This window comes from Pongo pygmaeus, chromosome 20 (genome assembly GCF_028885625.2).
Source record: "Pongo pygmaeus isolate AG05252 chromosome 20, NHGRI_mPonPyg2-v2.0_pri, whole genome shotgun sequence".
Lineage (NCBI taxonomy): Eukaryota > Metazoa > Chordata > Mammalia > Primates > Hominidae > Pongo > Pongo pygmaeus.
In genome coordinates this window covers 2,948,170-2,969,359 of record NC_072393.2, presented here as the reverse complement: position 1 = coordinate 2,969,359, position 21,190 = coordinate 2,948,170, and the positions used below count along the sequence as shown (strand labels likewise).

The 21,190-nt window shown below is 55.8% G+C and overlaps 1 protein-coding gene across 1 annotated transcript in view; it reads right to left on the bottom strand.

The window, feature by feature from the left end:
- The window catches only part of GNA11 (G protein subunit alpha 11), a 29,893-nt gene extending 22,721 nt beyond the window's left edge, over positions 1-7,172 (bottom strand). The window contains exon 1 of the mRNA XM_054464263.2: positions 6,746-7,172. Within this exon, the coding sequence (XP_054320238.1) occupies positions 6,746-6,881 (136 nt within the window). The 5' untranslated portion in view covers positions 6,882-7,172. The remainder of the gene's footprint in view (positions 1-6,745) is intronic.
- Positions 7,173-21,190: the final 14,018 nt, after the last annotated feature.

Here is a 21,190-nt window from a genome sequence, read left to right as displayed (position 1 = left end):
GGCCCAGGCCCCCTCTCCAGACATCTGCCCAGGCCACCAGCAAGGGCCTGACCGGTCAACCCTCGCCCCATCCAGTGGGACGAAGGCTGAGCAAACCAGCGTGGCTGGAGAAAGGGCTGCTTCATTCATCCCACAGGTGGGCCCGGCCCCACCACAGCCCTGGGGGCTTCATTCATTCCACAGGTGGGCCCGGCCCCACAGTCCCTGGGGATTAGGACAGGCAACAGAACAGCCACATCTCTGCAGGCTGCACAAGTCCCGCTCGGTGGCGGGGCCTAGCACCCATCAGTGTGGACACAGTTAACAACAGCAACAGACACAGCGCCCTCCAGTTTGACCACACCCTTCAGCCCCCCACCCTACTCCGTCCCTGCAGGGCCCCTGAAACATCAGGGTGACCACACAGGTTTGACAGAAGAGAAAACGGAGCCTGGGCCGCCAGACAGTGCGGTACCCAGAGCACCAACTCCGAGGTCAGACGGGGACAGAAACCTGGGCCAGCACCGTCCCTCCTGGAGCCTCCCAGGCCTTGGGGTCCCCATGTGGATGCCATCCAGGGAGCACCACCGCCCAGGGTTACTCGGCAGCTTTTCGGTGCAAAGCAGCCAGCAGGAAGGGCGGCCACAGGGGACAGGAGGGCTCCCTCCCTGCTGTCTGCTGCACTGGCCTCATCTCATTTAATCCTTCAACAATCCTACAGGGGGAGGGACATCTTTCCCACGTGACCGATGGGGAAACTCAGGCCACGAGAGGGAAATGACTCGCCCCTGGCTCCCTCCAGAGTGTGCCCCCACTGCCCCGTGCTGGCCAGCCCAGGGCAGCCCAGGCCACAGGCAAGACTCAGAAAGTAGCTTCTGAGAGCCAGCTGCACACTGTCCCCGGGGACCCCTCCTGCCCGGTGCACAGGCCCACAGGCAGGTGGCAACCGAGCCTGCCCCAGCAGAGACCCCTGGCGTGCACCAGGCCAGCCTGCAGGGCGTTGGAGAGTGCCGGGCCACTCCTCTCCACTTCCCTGCGTGATCTGCCTTCAGTCAGCCAATGACGGTCACTCGCCAAGCATCTCTGAGGCCTGCACAGCTCAATGACACGGGCAGGGAAGCAGGGAACCAAGGACACGCAGCTGACGACGGCCACGAGAAGGGAAGGGGGCTGCTAAGACACACGGGTCAGGGGTCCTGCTCCCAGGGACACTAACCGATGTCTGGGGACTTCTGTGGTTGTCACAACTGGGGGGTGCTCCTAGCCTGGTGTGGGTGGAGGCCAGGGACGCTGCTCAGTACCCTGCAGTGCCCAGGACAACCCCACCCCAGAGAATGATCCAGTGTAAAACACCCATGGAGCTGAGGCTGGGGAATCCTGATCAAGGTGTCTGTGGGCAGATCCCAGATCCCAGGGCAGGATCCCCCACGGAGCAGTTTCTCACAGAGCACCCAATGTGTGCCACACACGCCAGGTGCTGTGGACGCGACAAGATATCACCATGCTGGCAGCAGGAGCAGCAGCCAGCATTCAGTGGGTGCCCACGTGCGGTGGGATGGGGATCACCACCGAGTCCTCACCCCACTGCCCCCTGAGGAAACTGAGGCACAGACCTGAAGTCCCACAGTTGCAAGAGGCAGAGGTGGGCTCTGAACCTGAGTCTCCCCAGGCCACGTACCTGATCCGGACACCACACTGCTCCCAGGCCCTGCAGGTGGCCCGAGGACCCACCCACCAGTGCTGTCCTGAGAGCGCCTGTCGGCAGGCTGTGGGAGGCCAGGCTGGACCAGGAACCCCCACAGCAGAGACCATCGGAGGCTTCTGACCCAGAGGCAGGGAGTGGGGATGGAGGGTGGGAGACTGGACCACAGACATCTTGACAGCGGGGGAGGGATGTGGCCAGGCCCAGATGACAGCGAGAGTCTGGATCCAGGGCAGCCAATTCTGGACAGTCCAGAAGATCTGCCAGGTGCCCTACAGAGGACAGACACGGTGGGAGGCCCCCCTGGGGGGAATGCTCCACGCAGGACCTGGCGGCAGGAGCTACATGCACCTGCAACCACCTGCACGCCAGCAAACCGGCACTTAGGATCCCGGTTCTGCGAAAGGACTTAATTTCTGCCAGATAATGACCCTGCACGTGGGCCTTCCCAGAACCCCTGGCTGTCCCTAATCGCATCCACCGCTCTCAGTCACCCAGGTGGGCAAGCCACACAAGGCTTCCCATCCTCCACTCACAAGCTGGGGTGCCCAGCGGGGAGAACACAGCCCTGCTGGGGACCCAGAAGGGGCGCCGGGTCCCAGCTCTGTCTACAGGGTAGGGCCGAGCAGGCCCCGAGAGCGCCCCTCTAAGATCCGTCCGACTCCGCCACACACCTCTCCAACCTCCTGATGCCACGGCGTCCTCCCCGTGCTGCCCAGGGTCCCGGTCCCAGACAGAGACAGGCTCCACCACAAGACTCAGAAAGTGAAACCTCTCGTGGTTAAATCTCGGAGGAAAGCACTTCCTCCACTCTCACCACAGCAGTGGCAGAGCCGGGCAGGAGGCTCAGGAGGAAGCTCCATGGAGCTCACAGCTGTGGAAGGGAGCTTCCCCGACCATGCCCGGGAAAAGCAGACCCTTTCAGCCACAATCATCATAACTGATTACATGTAAACGCAAAGGACGTGAGAGCAGGCCCGGACCGAGTCCCCATGTCTCCCCAGCCTGGGCTCGGGCTTGGGAAGTCAAGGTTGGACGAGGCCATCCAAGGGCGCTTCCTGCTCCCAGAGTCTTCTGGGACACGGCACAGCCACCCTGCCAGGCGCCAGAGGCCACGCTCCACGCCTCCCAACACTAGGCCAACAGAGGCCCGGCCCTTCCCGTGGGGCCACCGCACCCCATGCTGGATCCCGGGCCTTGTCACTGCCCCGTGGGGGCCGGCGCAGGCCGGACAGGAAGCCTCCGGAACTAACCATCCTGCTTTATTTAGAAAGCCTGGAGCCACTCCGGCTCAGCCTCGCTAGCAGCCTCAGGCTCCGGGAACAGGCACTGGCGTTCATTCCCATGGAAGTCCCCACGTTTCCAACCACAAACCTGCCACAAGGAACTATACGGGGGTCCCCTCCACAGTTTACCAGGGAGACGGAAACCTAACAGCCGAGGGCTGCCCGTGACAGGCAGCGGCCCAGCAGGCCTGGGGAATGGGAACTCAGATCCAAGAGCTCTCGGCGGGGCCTGCAAGAGCTCTCCAGGCCACAGGGCGGACGCCGGGATGGCGGCGGCGCGGCACGGAGGCTGGAGCAGCGTGTGCACTAAGTGTTCAGTACATGCTCGCCACTCCTGTTCCCATCCACAGCTGTCACCAACATCAACAGAAGTGTTCATAAGGACAAACCTGGAATACCATGGGTATAAAACAATATATGCATTCACACCCATGCATACACTGAGTAGTGAATTCACACACACGGCTTTGACCATGCATAGAAAAATACTCTATAAGCACTCATGGAAACTTCTGACAAAATAATTTGCACTGATTATCCCTCAGCTTTGCCAAAAGCATTTTACGTTGTATGCTACCACACAGTAAAGGGTCTCAAATGGGGGCAACATGCCCCCCAAGGGACAGTGGGCACTGTCTGGAGACATCTGTGGTTATCAGGGCTTGGGGGAGCTCCTGGCATGGAGTGGGTGGAGGCCTCGGACACTGCTCAGCACCCTGCAGTACCCAGGGCAGCCCCACCCCAGAGACCGACCCAGCCCAATGCGCACAGGGCCCCAGGGAGACCTGTTGTATGTAACGGAGAGGCCCATTTGAGGCGTGAACAGCACATTTTAGCCGCTGCGGGAGAGGCGGCACGGCAGCCGGAGCCCCGTCCAGCTCTAGGGCTCCATAAGGTCCCTCCCCACCCCGAAAACAGGGCACGGAACGTCCTCGCCAGGCTGACCGACCTCACAGGCCATGTGCAGCCCCAGGGAGGCAGCGGATGAGAGTGAACGGACACGGCGTTCTTCCAGAACATGCTCCACCTGGTTGCAAACCCAGGAGTCAGGGCAGGGCCCTGGAGCCTGGAAGGAACCAGCACCACCCACATATACGAGACCCTCCTGGGCCCCAGATGCCACAGGGGTGCGGTGGCAGGCCCCGCCTCCCTCCCCGACATCCACTCCACATCGCTGTAGGGGCGCCATGGCGGAGAAGGAGGGATGGAGCCCCCACTGCTAAGGGGCAGGGGAGGAAAGAATTCTAGGGAGAGGCAGACCCGGCTTGGCTGGGCCTCCTGCGGAGCGCCAGGACCTCCACCCAGAGGTCTCTGAACATTCCATGGGCCGCAGGCGCCATAGCCACCTGCTGCAGCCCAACAGCCCCTTCCTCCCGGGGAGCCTCGGCCCCACCCTCTAGCTGCTCCCTGAAACACGGGGACAATCGCAAGCTCGGGGCTGGCCTACTGGGATAATGGAATGAGTTCCCACAAGCAGGCAGGGAGCCTGACAGAGGTCCCCTCCCCTGCACCCTGGGGCCCCAGCCCCTGGACCTCAGGTGGTCAAAGTCCTCCCAGCAAGGGGCCCTCCAGCTGGGATGCAAGATTGCTTGGACGGGAAGTTTTCTGAGGGTCTGTCGCATCAGATTCCCAAAGGGGTCCCTGGCTCCAACTCCTTGGGTGTGAAGCCCTCCCAACCCCCTGGCAGCCCTGGCCCTCTGCATGGCACTGACACCAGTCCTCCTTGGGTCGCATGTGAGCTCACGTCTTCCTCACTGTCCTATCTGCCCCGCCTGGCCCTGAGCCTGACAGCAACCTCCCATCTTACAGGCTGATAGGGGTCAACTTCCAGGCTCACAGAGTGGGAGGGGTGGGACTGCAGACAGAGGTGCTCCTGCAGCAGACACCCCCGAGCCACAGGCGGGCACTGGACAGAGGATGTGGGAAGGGCCGCATCACTTCCAGACTTGCTCCAAGCAGCCAAGGCAGCAGACACGGGAGCCCCTGACCTTCGTCCTTGAACCCTGTGTCAATCTCAAGTCCAAAGTGCAGGCACAGAAGCCTGGGTGCACGCGGGGAAAGCGGTGGGGGTTCTGGAGGTCACAGAGCCACAGGGCAAAGCCACCTGGTAAGATCTTTATGACACCAGTAATTACTAACTCCCCTCCATCCAAACGAAGTCCATGACCCACTACAAAAGCCAGCCAGTGCCACTCTGTGCAAAGTGCCACCACGCGGGCCCCACTGCACATTTCCTCCAAACGTGAGGGCCATAGCTCTGCCTTACTCGCGTCCCCTGGAAAAATGGCCCATTTTAGAACCCTTAGGTAAATCCAAACACAAGTTTGGGGAAAAAAATCAAGAAGGCATTTCATCCAAGGCACCTCTCTAACCCGGGACACGGAGGGCCCTAAGAGGCTCACAGCAGGAGAGGCATTGTATTCCCCACACAACATGCGACCTGCCTCCTCCCCAGGAGCCACCGCCACCAACACGCCCCCTCCTCCGTCACCGCTGCCTCTGCACGCATTTCCGACCTTCCCCGCCGCCCCGCCCCCGGCCCAGGAGCTAACCTAGGAGCTCCGGAGGGCAGGGGCGGGGCAGGGCAAGAGTTTCTGTTTTGTAAACGACTGAAGGGGCCCTTATTTAGGGTGACAACACTTTACAGCTGGCCCGACTGGCTCCCTGCAGCAGGTGTGCCTTGGGGAGAAGGAGGTTCACCAGCAAACCTTCTCCAGGACGGTGGGGAGGAGCCGGCAGGTAGGGGGCTGCTCCCAGCGAAGACTCAGCGTGGCTCCTACCAGGCCTCTAAGGAAGGGGGCGGGGGAGGCTGCCGAGATAGCTGCTTGGGACAACAAGCAAAGGCTCCCTCAGGTGTCAATCGCCCCACCCTCAGCTGAGCAGAACCCTGAGGAGAGGAAAGGCTGTCTTTTTCCCACAGGGTGCATTCCAGCCAAGAGGAGTACGGGGTTTCCCGGAACAGGAAGGCAGGAGGATGGCCCTGAAGGGAATGGGGGGATAGGGGGCACGGAGGAGTCTTCGGGGGGATGGGGGGTGTACGGGGCCTGCATGGAGGGTACAGGGCTCTGCCTGGAGGGAAGGGTCAACGCGGGGCCCTGAGAAGTGAGGGGTGAGTGTGCCCTGTGGGTTACAGCCCAAAAGTCTGGCCCTGAAGGGGTAGCGAGGGGTGGGTACTCCGGTGGGGTAAGGTCAGAAGGTCCCTGTGCAGGGAGAGACTGGTCCCTTGAGAAGGGACAGAGGGCAAATCCTGAAGAGTCCTGGAGGCCCAATGTGGACGGCAGAAACTGGGAGCTGACCTAGGAGGGATCGGGGGCCTGATCCAGACAGGACAGACACGGGCTGACACCGGAGGGTCCCTGGTGCCAACGTGAACAGCACAGGCAGGGGCTGACCCCGGAGGGTCCCAGGTGCCAACACGAACAGTTAAGGCAGGGGCTGATCCCAAAGAAATCAGGGGCCCGGAGCTGACCTCGGAGGGTCCCGGGTGCCGACCTAGACGGCAAAGGCAGGGCTGACCCCAAAGGGTCCCGAGCCGACCCGGACGACACAGGCAGGGCTGACCCCGGAGGGCCCCGCCTCGACCAGGACAGGCAGGGCAGGCACAGGCAGGGCTGACACTCGAGGGTCCCGCGAACCGGACAGGCAGGGAAGGCACAGGCAGGGCTGACCCCGGAGGGTCTCGCGACCCGGACGGCACAGGCAGGGCAGACCCCGGACAGGCAGGGCAGGCACAGGCAGGGCAGGGCCCGCAGCCGGCAGGCCCGGGTGCCGCACTCACCGAGCAGCAGCAGCTTGAGCTCGCGCCGGGCGTCGCGCTTGTCCCGCCGCAGCTGCTTCTCGATCTCGGCGTTGATCCGCTTGGACTCCTTCACCTCATCGCTCAGGCAACACGCCATCATGGACTCCAGAGTCATCGTCCCGGCCCCGGCCGCCGCGGCCGCCTGCCCGCCGCCGCCCCCCGGCCCCCGGCCCGGCCCTGGCCGGAGCCGCCTCGGCCGCCGCCCGCCGCGGCCCTCCGGACTCGGCCCCCGGCCCTCGGCCCCGGGCCGGCCCGCCCCGCCTCGGCCGCCGCCTGGCGAGCCGCCGGGTCCCCGCTCGGGCCGCGCCAGCCGCGGACTCCCGCGCGGCCGCACTTAGCCCGCGCCGCCGCCGCAGCTACCGCCAACCGCAGCCGCCGCAACCGAGCGACAGCGCCGGACAACCTAGCCGGCTGGGAGCGCAGCCCGCGACGGGCAGACGGTGCGGCCAATGGGAGGGGCCGGCGGCCAAGCGCGCCCACCGTGGGGGCGGGACTAGCGGCCTGGGCGGGGCATTGGCGGGCGCGAAAGGGGCGGGGCGGGGCGAGGGCGGGGGGCCCGCGGGTTTGGTTGCGCCGACGTGGGAAGGGGGACGCGCAGCCGGGAGCCGGGGCGGGGCCGCCCGGGATTGTGGGAATGTGGCGGACTCGGCCGGCCAGGCTCGGCTCCGCTCGGCTCCGTTCGGCCCCGCTCGGTCCCGCTCGGCTCGGCCGGCTCGGCCGGCTCGGCCCGCTCGGCCCAGGCGGGGTGGCCGAGGCGCGCACGCGGCCGCTAGGCTCTGTGTGTCTCCAGGTTCCTGCGCAGCAGTCGCTGCCCCCGGGAAGCGCCCTGACATTGCCTGACAGGAACCTTCACTCATCCATTAAAAAGCGTTAATGGAGGCCGGGCGCGGTGGCTCACTCCTGTAATCCCAGCACTTTGGGAGGCCGAGGCAGGCGGATCACCTGAGGTCTGGAGTTCGTAGACCAGCCTGACCAACATGGAGAAACGCCGTGTCTACTAAAAATACAAAATTAGCCCGGCGTAGTGGTGCACGCCCGTAATCCCAGCTACTCGGGAGGCTGAGGCAGGAGAATCACTTGAACCCGGGAGGCGGAGGTTGCAGGGAGCCGAGATCACGCCATTGCACTTCAGCCTGGGCAACAAGAACGAAACTCCGTCTCCAAAAAAAAAAAAAAAAAAAAAAAAAAGGGGCCGGGCACGGTGGCTCATGCCTGTAATCCCAGCACTTTGGGAGGCGGAAGCAGGTGGATCACGAGGTCAGGAGATCGAGACCATCCTGGCTGACACGGTGAAACCCCGTCTCTACTAAAAATACAAAAAATTAGCTGGGCGTGGTGGCGGGCGCCTGTAGTCCCAGCTACTCGGGAGGCTGAGGCAGGAGAATGGCGTGAACCCGGGAGGCAGAGCTTGCAGTGAGCCGAGATCACGACACTGCACTCCAGCCTGGGCGACAGAGCGAGACTCTGTCTCAAAAAAAAAAAAATTAAAAAGCGTTAATGGGACACCTACTGTGTATCAGGCATTAATGGAACACATTCTATATGCCAGGCACAGACCAGAGATTAATGCAGTGCCTGCTGTGCATCAGGTGTAAATCAGGCCTTACTGCAGTGCCTGCATTATTCCAGGCCAGATATACGCATTAATGGAATGCCTGCAGGATACCAGGCACTGCTGTAAGCCCGTTAAGCTAACCCTACCCAAGTGATATCTTTTTTTCTTCTTTTTTTGAGATGGAGTCTTGCTCTGTCACCCAGGCTGGAGTGCAGGGGCGTGATCTAGGTTCATTGCACCCTCTGCCTCCCAGGCTCTAGTGCTTCTCCTGCCTCAGCCTCCCGAGTAGCTGGGATTACAGGTGTGCCACCATGCCTGGCTAATTTTGTATTTTTAGTAGAGAGCGGGTTTCGCCATGTTGGCCAGGCTAGTCTCAAATTCCTGACCTCTAGTGATCTGCCCTCCTTGGCCTCCCAAAGCACTGGGATTATAGATGTGAGCCACCTCGCCCAGCCATATCTTTATCCTTACTTTGCAGATGAAATGGAAGTGGCCACCAGAATTTATAAAAACATGTGTGTTCCCACCACCTTGCTGACTACTGAAAACTGTTTTCCCTCTCTGGCCTCCTTGGCCAACCCCTGCGCATCCTCTCCGTTTCAGTTCAGACGTCAGCTCCTCAGGGAGACTTCTCCTGACTCCTCAGACCAAGCCAGGTACCTTCTCTTGAGCCACAACTTGAAATTGTATATTCTGGCCAGGCGCTGTGGCTCCTGCCGGTAATCTCAGTACTTTGGGAGGCCAAGGCAGGTGGACCACTTGAGCTCAGGAGTTCGAGACCAGCCTGGATAACATGGCGAAACCCCATCTCTATTAAACATACAAAAAATTAGATGGGTGTGGTAGCACATGCCTGTAATCCCAGCTACTCGGGAGGCTGAGAGGATCAATTGAGCCCAGGAGGCAGATGTTGCAGTGAGCGGAGATGGGGCTACTGCACTCCAGCCTGGGAAACGAGAGTGAGACCCTGTATAAAAACAAAACAAAACACCAGCGTGGTCAACATGGTGAAACCCCCTCTCTACTAAAAATACAAAAATGACCCGGGCGTGGTGGCGGGCACCTGTGGTCCCAGCTACTTTTGCTGAGGCAGGAGAATCACTTGAACCCGGGAGGCAGAGGTTGCAGTGAGCTGGGATCGTACCACTGCATTCTAGCCAGGGCAACAGAACGAGACTCCGTTTCCAAAAAAAAAAAAAAAGGCCGGGTGTGGTGGTTTATGCCTGTAATCCCAGCACTTTGGGAGGCCGAGGTGGGCAGATCACCTGAGATCGGGAGTTCAAGACCAGCCTGACAAACATGGAGAAACCCCGTCTCTACTGAAAATACAGAATTAGCCGGGCACGGTGGCTCATGCCTGTAATCCCAGCTACTTGGGAGACTGAGGCAGGAGAACCTCTTGAACCCGGGAGGCGGAGGTTGCAGTGAGCTGAGATCGCACCATTGCACTCCAGCCTGGGCAACAAGCAAAACTCCATCTAAAAAAAAAAAAAAAAGCAGGGTGTGGTGGCTCATGCTTATAATCCCAGCACTTTGGAAGCCCAAGGCAGGCAGATCACTTGATGTCAGCAGTTTGAGACCAGCCTGGCTAACGTGGCAAAACCCTGTCTCTATTAAAAATACAAAAAAATTAATGGACACCTGTAATCCCAGCTACTCAGGAGGCTGAGGCAGGAGAACCTGTTGAACCCAGGAGGTGGAGGTTGCAGTGAGCCGAGATCACACCACTGCACTCCAGCCTGGGCGACAAGAGTGAAACTCCATCTCCAAAAAAAAAAAAAAGAAAGAAATTATATATTCTTCTGGGTGTCTCTCTGTAGACTCAGTTTCCCAAATTGGCCATCAGCTCCATGAGGTCAGAGCCTGTCTAGTTCACCTAGAACAAAGATTGGCAAACCACAACCCTCGGCCCTATAGCCCATAAGCTCAGAATGGCTTTTACTTTTTTTTTTGAGATGGAGTCTCGCTCTGTCGCCCAGGCTGGAGTGTAGTGGCACGATCTCAGCTCACTACAAGCTCCGCCTCCCGGGTTCATGCCATTCTACTGCCTCAGCCTCCCGAGTAGCTGGGACTACGGGCACCCGCCACCACGCCTGGCTAATTTTTTTGTTGTATTTTTTAGTAGAGACGGGGTTTCACCGTGTTAGCCAGGATGGTCTCAATCCCTGACCTCATGATCCACCTGCCTCGGCCTCCTAAAGTGCTGGGATTACAGGCATGAGCCACCATGCCCAGCCTGGCTTTTACATTTTTAAACGGTTTTTAAAAATTAAAAGAAAGTAATATTTCGGTACACATAAAAATTATATGGAACTCAAATTTCAGTGTCCATGTACAGGGTTTTGTTGGAAGCCAGTCACATCCATTGATTTCCATACTGAGTGTGGCTACTCTTAGCCCACAGGGCAGCATTACAAGAACTCTTAAAAGATTTCCTATGTGGTCCCTTACAGAAAGAGACCTAGAATGAGGCTCTAACACACACTAGGTGCTCAATCAATGTATTTGGAATGATGGGAAAGGAATAAAAGAGCCTGGTCTAGGAAGAGTGGCTCATGCCTGTAATCCCAACATTTTTGGGAGGCCAAGGCAGGAGGACTGCTTGAGGCCAGGAGTTTGAGACCAGCCTGGGCAGCATAGCAAGGCCCCCACACACACATCCTACGAAAGTAAAAATAAAATTTGCTGGGCGCGGTGGCTCACGCCTGTCATCCCAGCACTTTGGGAGGCCAAGGCAGACAGATCACCTGAGGTCAGGAGTTCAAGACCAGCCTGGCCAACATGGTGAAACCCCATCTCTACTAAAAATACAAAAATTAGCCGGGCACGGTGGCTTGCACCTGTAGTCTCAGCTACTCCAGAGGCGGAGGCAGGAGAATCGCTTGAACCCAGGAGGTGGAGGTTGCAGTGAGCCGAGATCACACCAGGAGGTGGAGGTTGCAGTGAGCTGAGATCGCACCACTGCACTCCAGCCTGGGCGACACAGTGAGACTCTATGTCAAAAAATAAAATAAAATAATGAAATAAAATTAGCCAGGCATGGTAGCGTGTGCCTGTAGTCCCAGCTATTCAGGAGGCCAAGGCTGCAGTGAGCCATGATTGCACCACTGCACTCCAGCCTGGGTAACAGAATAAGACCCTGTCTCAAAAATTGAAATTAAGGCAGGTGCAGTTGCTCACACCTATAATCCCAGCACTTTGGAAGGCCAAGGCAGGAGGATCACTTGAGCCCAGGAGTTCAAGATCAGCCTGGGCAACATAGTGAGACCCTGTCTCTAAAAAAAAAAGACAAAAGGGAAGATATTAAAAATGAATATTAGAGCCTAGATTGTTCTTGGAGCTGGAAATTCATTTTAAAGAGGAGGAAACTGAGGCACCATTGCACACGACTTCGCTGACTGTGGCGCCTCTCCCAGCCCCTGACGCTGCCTGACCTCCCCACCACCTCCGCCCTCTACCTGGCCCTTCCCAGGTTCCAAATGTCAGGAGCCTATCCCTTATCTTCATAGGTACACCTTGATATACCCTTCTCCCCTGTCTTGAGATAAGAGGGCAAAGGCTTGAGATAAGAGGGCAAAGGGAGGGTCAAAGTCTCCGTTTATCAGTTCCTTGGGTGTGCAGGAAGATTAGCTCACTTTTTTTTTTTTGAGATGGACTCTTGCTCTGTCACCCAGGCTGGAGTGCAATCAATGGCATGATCTCGGCTCACTGCAGCCTCCACCTCCCGGGCTCAAGCGATTCTCCTGCCTCAGCCTCCCCAGTAACTGGGACTACAGGCACCCCCACATCATGGCCGGCTAATTTTTGTATTTTTGTAGAGACAGGGTTTCACCATGTTGGCCAGGCTGGTCTTGAACTCCTGACCTCAGGTGATCCACCCACCTCGGCCCCCTCAAAGTGCTGGGATTACAGGTGTGAGCCACTGCACCCGGCCAAAAGATTAGCTCCTTGAAAAGCTCATCTTTTGGGCTTCCAATCCCACCTCAGCTGCATGTGTAGCCAGGGGGCTCCTGGAGTTCCCGCCTCAATAGATCAAAGCTCCAATTGCATGTGAAACTTATAGCCAGAGGGCAAATTGTGGCCCAAAACATTGTCACTCACTTGGCCAGGCAGAGTGGCTCATGCTTGTAATACCAACACTTTGGGAGGCCAAGGCGGGAGGACCGCTTGAGCCCAGGAGTTAGAGACCAGCCTGGACAATATAGTGAGATCCTGTCTCTGTTAAAAGCAACAATATATGGCCGGGCGCGGTAGCTCATGCCTGTAATCCCAGCACTTTGGGAGGCCGAGGTGGGTGGATCACGAGGTCAGGAGATCAAGACCATCCTGGCTAACATGGTGAAACCCCGTCTCTACTAAAAATACAAAAAATTAGCCAGGCATGGTGGCAGGCGCCTGTAGTCCCAGCTACACGGGAGGCTGAGGCAGGAGAATGGCGCGAACCCGGGAGGCCGAGCTTGCAGTGAGCTGAGATCGTGCCACTGCACTCCAGCCTGGGCGACAGAGCGAGACTCCATCTAAGAAAAAAAAAAAACTAATATTGTCACTCAGGCCTCAGCTAAAAACACCTCCCCCTCCAATGGGTCCTACCTGAAAATCCGTAACTAATGCCACCCCCACTCCAAGCCCTCCCTCCTGTCACGTCCTGTTGAGTTGCCTTCATAGCCCTTTTTGCAGCTTGAAATTATCGTATTTATCTCTTTATTCATTGATTACCTCTCCCGCCATGATACAGGGTGTCTCTCTCTTTCTTTCTTTTCTTTTTTTTTTTTTAAAGACGGAGTTTCACTCTTGTTGCCCAGGCTGGAGTGCAATGGCACGATCTCAGCTCACCGCAACCTCCGCCTCCTGGGTTCAAGCGATTCTCCTGCCTCAGCCTCCCCAGTAGCTGGGATTACAGGCAGGCACCACCACCCCGGCTGATTTTGTATTTTTAGTAGAGACGGGGTTTCTCCATATTGGTCAGGCTGGTCTCGAACTCCTGACCTCAGGTGATCCGCCTGCCTCGGCCTCCCAAAGTGCTAGGATTATGGGCTTGAGCCACCATGCCCGGCTTTTTTTTTTTTTTTTCTTTTGAGACAGGATCTTGATCTGTCGCCCAGGCTGCAGTGCAGTGGCACAATCTCAGCACACTACAGCCTTGACTTCCTGGGCTCAAATGATCCTCCTGCCTTAGCCTCCCGAGTAGCTGGGATTACAGGTGCCCACCAATACACTCAGCTAAATTTGTTTAATTTTTTGTAGAGATGGGATCTCACTAGCTTGCCCAGGCTGATCTCAAACTCCTGGGTTCAAGCAATCCTCCCTCCTCAACCAGTCTCTGCCATAACACCCTGTTCTTTTCTTTCAGATACTTTGTCACAATTTGAAATGGGATCTATTTATTGATGATTATTGATTGGGCATCTGCTATGGGCCAGGTACTAGACCGGATATTTACTTACTTTTTTATTTTCACTTACTTTTTTATTATTTTTTATTTTTTTGAAATGGAGTCTCACTCTGGCTGGAGTGTAGTGGCGTGCTCTCGGCTCACTGCAACCTCTGCCTCCCGGGTTCAAGCGATTCTTATGTCTCAGCCTCCCAAGTAGCTGGGGTTACAGACATCCACCACGCCCAGCTAAGTTTTGTATTTTTAGTAGAGATGGGTTTCACCACGTTGGCCAGGCTGTTCTCGAACTGCTGACCTCAAGTGAACTGCCCGCCTCAGCCTCTCAAAGTGCTGGGATTATAGGCGTGAGCCACCGCGCCCGGCCTTGAGCAATTTTTTTTTTTTTTTTTGAGACGGAGTCTTGCTCTCTCGCCCAGGCTGAAGTGCAATGGCGCAGTCTCGGCTCGCTGCAACCTCCACCTGCGGGCTCAAGTGATTCTCCTGCCACAGCCTCCCAAGCAGCTGGGATTACAGGCGTGCGCCACCATACCCGGCTCATTTTTGTATTTTTAGTAGAGCTGGGGTTTCACCATGTTGGCCAGGCTGGTCTCGAACTCCTGACTTCCCCACTCCTGATCTCCCCACCTCGGCCTCCCAAAGTGCTGGGACTACAGGCATGAGCCAGCGCGCCCAGCCTTGAGCATTTATTAAAGAAACTCCGTGGGCCGGGAGCAGTGGCTCACGCCTGTAATCCCAGCACTTTGGGAGGCTGAGTTGGGCAGATCATGAGGTCAGGAGATAGAGACCATCCTAGCTAACACAGTGAAGCCCTGTCTCCACTAAAAAAATCAAAAAAATTAGCCAGGCCTGGTGGCAGGCGCCTGTAGTCCCAGCTACTTTGGAGGCTGAGGCAAGAGAATGGCATGAACCCGGGAGGCGGAGCTTGCAGTGAGCAGAGATTGCGCCACTGCACTCCAGCCTGGGCAACAGAGCGAGACTCCATCTCAAATAATAATAATAATAATAATAATAATAAAAGAAACTCCATGGAAACCCTCTCCTGGCTGCAGGGCTGCCCTGGGCATTGCTGGGAGGAGATCCAGTGGGGAGCAGGACCAACAGTTGGGGCCAGGCTCAGGGACTCACGCCTGTAATCCCAGCACTTCAAAAGGCTGAGGTAGGATAGCTAGAGGCCAGGAATTGGAGACTAACCTGGCCATCACCACAAAACCCCATCTCTACAAAAAAATTAAAAATTAGCTGGGTGTATTGACGCATGCCTGTAATCCCAGCATTTTGGGAGTCTGAGGTGGGAGGATTGCTGGGGCCAGGAGTTTGAGGCTGCAGTGAGCTGTAATTGTGCCACTGCACTCCAGCCTGGGTGACAGAGTGCGACCTTGGCAGAAAAAGAAAAGAAAAGGCCAGGTGCATTGGCTCTCGCCTGTCATCCTGGAACTTTGGGAGGCCAAGGCAGGCGGATCACCTGAGGTCAGGAGTTTGAGGCCAGCCTGGCCAACATGGTGAAACTCTGTCTCTACCAAAAAATACAAAAATTAGCTGGGCATGGTGGTGGGCACCTGTAATCCCAGCTACTCAGGAGGCTGAGGCAGGAGAATCACTTGAACTCGGGAGGTACAGGTTGCAGGGAGCTGAGATTGCGCCACTGCACTCCAGCCTGGGCAACAGAGTGAGACTCCTTCTCAAAAAAATAAAGAAAAGAAGGAAAAGGAAAGGAAGGGAGAAGAGGAGAGGCGAGGGGAGGGGGAAAAGAAAGAAAGAAAAGAAACAGGCCAGGCGCAGTGGCTCACGCCTGTAATCCCAGCACTTTGGGAGGCTGAGGCAGGCGGATCACCTGAGGTCAAGAGTTCGAGATGAGACTCAACATGGAGAAACCCCATCTCTACTAAAAACACAAAATTAGCTGGGCGTGGTGGTGCACACCTGTAATCCCAGCTACTTGGGAGGCTGAGGCAGGAGAATCGCTTGAACCCAGGAGGTGGAGGTTGCAGTGAGCTGAGATTGCGCCATTGCACTCCAGCCTGAGCAACAAGAGCGAAACTCCGTCTCAAAAAAAAAAAAAAAAAAAAAAAAAAGAAAAGAAAGAAAAGAAACAACAGAACAACATCATGGGGGTCTTCCATTCTCAGTGCCTACTGTGTGCTGGGAACTGGGCCAGGACCCAGAAAGCCTCCTGTGGGTAAGATGGGGAAACTTAGGCCCATCAAGAGTTGGGGAGTTGACCCTGGGCCCCAACCCGGAGCTGAATACTGACTCCAGCGTCCCCACCCAGAGGCCCAGAGTGACAAAGTCCACACTCACAGCAGTGCCTTCATGGTGTAGGAGGCCCCTCCCTCCCTCCTCAGCTCCCCACAGCCTCCTCCCTTCCTTGTGGCCTTGGTCTCCTGGACCTTGAGGAACTGGATTTTATGAGGACCCGGGGTGAGAACAAGGCCATTTCCTGGCACAGAGCTGCGAACGAGGACAAAGGTGACGGGGACACAGGCTGAGGACAGGCAGGGTGCAGGGGCACCTGTTGCCAGAACTACAGCTCTGGAGTCAGGGGGCAGGACCCTCCACACCCAAACACCAGCCCCTCCAGGCCTCAGGGTGGAAAATGAGCACTCATTGCCTGCCATAAAGAAAATTGGCCGGCGCGGTGGCCCACGCCTGTCATCCCAGCACTTTGGGAGGCTGAGGCGGGCGGATCACCTGAGGTCAGGAGTTGAAGACCAGCCTGGCCAACATAGTGACACCCCGTCTCTACTAACAATACAAAAATTAGCCAGGCATGTTGGCGGGCACCTGTAATCCCAGCTACTCAGGAGGCTGAGGCGGGAGAATGGCGTGAACCCGGGAGGCGGAGGTTGTAGTGAACTGAGATCACGCCACTGCACTTCAGCCTGGGCGACAGAGCAAGACTCTGTCTCAAACATTAAAAAAAGAAAAGGAAAAAAGAAAATCATCAGGCCAGGCTCGGTGGCTCACGCCTGTAATCCCAACACCTTGGGAGGCCGAGGCGGGTGGATCACCAGAGACCAGCCTGGCCAACGAGGTGAAACCCCATCATCTCTGCTAAAAATACAAAAATTAGCCGGGCGTGGTAGCAGGTGCCTGTAATCCCAGCTACTCGGGAGGCTGAGGCAGGGGAATCTCTTGAACCCAGGAGACGGAGGTTGCAGCCAGCAGAGATCGCGCCATTGCACTCTAGCCTGGGGGACAGACCAAGACTCTGTCTCAGAAATAAAAAATTTAAAAAATGGTCAAGCTGGGCATGGTGGCACATGCCTCTGGTCCCAGCTACTTGGGAGGCCAAGGCATGAGGGTCACTTAAGCTCAGGAGTTCAAGAGCAGCCTGGGCAACACAGCAAGACCCCATCTCTACACAAAATAATAAATGAGTAAGGCATGGTGGTGCATGCCTGTGATCTCAGTTTCTTAGGAGGCTGAGGTGGGAGGATCAATTGAGCCCAGGAGTTTGAGGCTGCAGTGAGCTATGATCGCACCACTGCACTCCAGCCTGGCACACAAAACGAGAACCCCTGATCTAAAACCAAACAAAAAAAAGGGGAGCAACAAATTCTCCTCCGTGACTGGTGGGAATGTGAAATAGGATGGCTACTTTGGAAAAAAGTCTAGCAGATTCTTTAAAAAAAAATTTTTTTTTTGAGACGGAGTCTCACTCTGCTGCCCAGGCTGGAGTGCAGTGGTGCGATCTCAGCTGACTGCAAGCTCCACCTCCCAGGTTCACGCCATTCTCCTGCCTCAGCCTCCCGAGTAGCTGGGACTACAGGCGCCCGCCACCCTGCCCGGCCAATGTTTTTTTGTATTGTTTAGTAGAGACGGGCTTTCACTGTGTAAGCCAGGATGGTCTTGATCTCCTGATCTCATGATCCGCCCGACTCGGCCTCCCAAAGTGCTGGGATTACAGGCGTGAGTCACCGCGCCCGGCCAGATTCTTTTTTTTTTTTTTTTTTTGTGACGGAGTTTCACTCTTGTTGCCCAGGCTGGAGTGCAATGGTGCAATCTCGGCTCACTGCAACCTCTGCCTCCCAGGTTCAAGCAATCCTCCTGCCTCAGCCTCCTTAGTAGCTGGGATTACAGGCATGCGCCACCATGCCCGGCTAATTTTGTATTTTTAGTAGAGCTGGGGTTTCTCCATGTTGGTCAGGCTGGTCTCGAACTCCCGACCTCACGTGATCCTCCCCCCTCAGCCTCCCAAAGTGCTGGGATTACAGGCATGAGCCACTGCACCCGGCCTTTGCAGATTCTTAAAAATTTAAACAAGATCAGCCAGGCGCAGTGGCTCACGCCTGTAATCCCAGCACTTTGGGAGGCTGAGGTGGGTGGATCACCTGAGGTCGGGAGTTCGAGACCAGCCTGACCAACATGGAGAAACCCCATCTCTACTAAAAAATACAAAAATTAGCCAGGTATGGTGGCGCATGTTTGTAATCCCAGCTACTCAGGAGGCTGAGGCAGGAGGATCACTTGAACCTGGGAGGTGGAGGTTGCGGTGAGCCGAGATCGTGCCATTGTACTCCAGCCTGGGCAACAACAGCAAAACTCTGTCTCAAAAAAAAAAAAAAATTAAACAGGATCTAGGGCTGGGCGCCGTGGTTCATACTTGTAAACCCAGCACTTTGGGAGGCCGAGGTGGGTGGATCACTTGAGCTTAGGAGTTCAAGACCAGCCTGGCCAACATGATGAAACCCCATCTCTGCTAAAAATACAAAAGTGGCCGGGCGGGGTGGCTCACACCTGTAATCCCAGCACTTTGGGAGGCCGAGGTGGGCAAATCACGAGGTCAAGAGATCGAGACCATCCTGGGTAACATGGTGAAACCCCATCTCTACTAAAAATACAAAAATTAGCCAGGCATGGTGGCACGCGCCTGTAGTCCCAGCTACTTGGGAGGCTGAGGCAGGAGAATCATTTGAACCAGGGAGCCAGAGGTTGCAGTCAGCCAAGATCATGCCACTGCACTCTAGCCTGGGCAACAGAGTGAGACTCCATCTGAAAAAAAAATATTAAATAAATAGATAGATAAACAAATAAAATAAACAGTATCTATTTATATTTATTTTAAATAAATAAACAGGATCTAGCCATTTCATTCCTAGGTATTGTGCCAACAGAAATGAAGGCATGTCAATACAGATGCCTACACTCCATACTAACAACAGCCATGGTTTATGCTGCTGGCAACTGGGAGTCCGGCTCTCTGGTTCTCATCTAGCACACCCTCCCCAGGCTGTGTGACTTTCAGGGGGAGACTTGCCCTCTCTGAATCTCCATCTCTTCATCGGTGAAATAAGTGTAGTGATAAAAATTTCCATATACCAATGGGCACATGGAAAGTTGCTTGGCCAGGCCTGGTGCCCCACACCTGTAATCCCAGCACTTTGGGAGGCTGAGGCTGGAGAATCGCTTGAGCCCGGGAGTCCAAGAATAGCTTGGGCAACATATCGAGACCCTATCTCTACTAAAAATACAACATTAAAAAGTAGCCAGGTGTGGTGACATGCACCTGTAGTCCCAGCTACTCAGGAGGCTGAGGTGAGAGGATTGCTTGAGCCTGGGAGGTTGAGGCTGTAGTAAGCTATGATTGCACCACTGCACTCTAGCCTTGGCAACAGAGCAAGTCCTTGTCTGAAAAAAATAAACAGGCTGGGCCCCGTGGCTCACACCTGTAATCCCAGCACTTTGGTAGGTCAAGGCAGGCAGATCACCTGAGGTCAGGAGTTCGAGACTAGCCTGGCCAACATGGTAAAACCCCAACTCCACTAAAAATACAAAAATTAGCCAAGTATGATGGCACATGCCTGTAATCCCAGCTACTCAGGAGGCTGAGGCAGGAGAATCCCTTGAACCCAAGAGGCAGAGGCTGTGGTGAGCCAAGATCTTGCCACTGCACTCCAGCCTGGGTGACAGAATGAGACTCCATCTCAAAAAAAAAAAAAAAAACTTCCTTTCTAATACCACCTGCCCTTGAAATCTTTCCTGGGTGAAGCCAACAACCCTCCCAGGCTAAGCCCCAATTTTGGGGCTCACCTGCCGTGCAGGGAAGACAGGACTTGGCTCGTCAAGCTGAGGGAGGATAGGGCTGGGCCCAGGTGGAGGCTGTGCACATGTGGAAAAGTTTTGGGGCAGATAAAAACACAGACCCTGCAACCACAATCCCTGGGTTCAAATCCCCACTCTCCCTCCCAACTCCATGACCTTGAGCTGTGACCTTGAACCAGGGACTCATCCTCCCTCAGCCTCCATTTCCTTTCGGCAAAACAGGGATATAAGAGTTACCTGTGGCCGGGCTCCCGCCTGTAATCCCAGCACTTTGGGAGGCAGAGGCAGGTGGATCACCTGAGGTCAGGAGTTTGAGACCAGCCTGGCCAACAAGGTGAAACCCCATCTCTACTAAAAATACAAAAATTAGCCAGGCGTGGTGATGCAAGCCTGTAGTCCCAGCTACTGGGGAGCTGAGGCAGGAGGCAGGAGAATCACTTGAACCTGGGAGGCAGAGGTTGCAGTGAGCCAAGATCACACTACTGAGCTCCAGCCTGGGCCACAGAGCAAGACTCCATCTCAAATATATATATGTGTATATATATTAAATCTAGCAGGGTGCCATAGTGCACACCTTAATCCCAGCTACTCAGGAGGCTGAGGAGGGAGGATCACTTGAGCCCAGGAGGCCGAGGCTGCAGTGAGCCATGATCGCGCCACTGCACTCCAGCCCAGGCGAGAGAGCAAGACCCTGTCTCTAAAAACTATATATATAAGTAAAGAAATGCACTAAATCCGAACGAATGAATGAATGTTTTGGTTAAGCTCCTTGATTATCCCAATTCTGGCTTCGGGCAAATAACTGAGCCAAGACTTTCTCTTTTAAAAAAAACAAACATTAGAAACCATTTCCTCCTGTGAGCAGGTTGAGTTTCTTATTCCCAAGTAAGGGCAAAACAGATTGCACCCAGGGCTGCAGGCTCTGGCCATGCACACGGCCTCCTACAAAGCTTCTGCCCACAGGCTCATCTGATCTTATGATTCGGGAAACACCCCGGACACGGGGTCACAGCTCAGACTTTGCCCCGCCTTTGCTGAATTAGACTGTGCAGAGAGTCAGCCCCAGGAAGCTGCATTTGAAACAAGCCCATTCTGAGCCCAGGGAGGTCTGAACATCCACAGACATCCCCACGCACAGCCAGGGACAGCTCGTGCCCGGTTTCTGCAGACATGGATTTAGTGGAGAAGCCTCTTCATGTTAAATTCACACTGAATTATTGTTATTTTATTTATGTATTTATTTTTCTGATGGAGTCTTATTCTGTTGCCCTGTCTGGAGTACAGTGGCACAATCTCGGCTCACTGCAACCTTCCTCTCCCGGGTTCAAGCGATTCTTGTGCCTCAGCCTCCTGAGTAGCTGGGACTGCAGGTGCGTGCCACCACGTCCGGCTAATCTTTGTATTTCTTAGTAGAGCCAGGGTTTCACCATGTTGG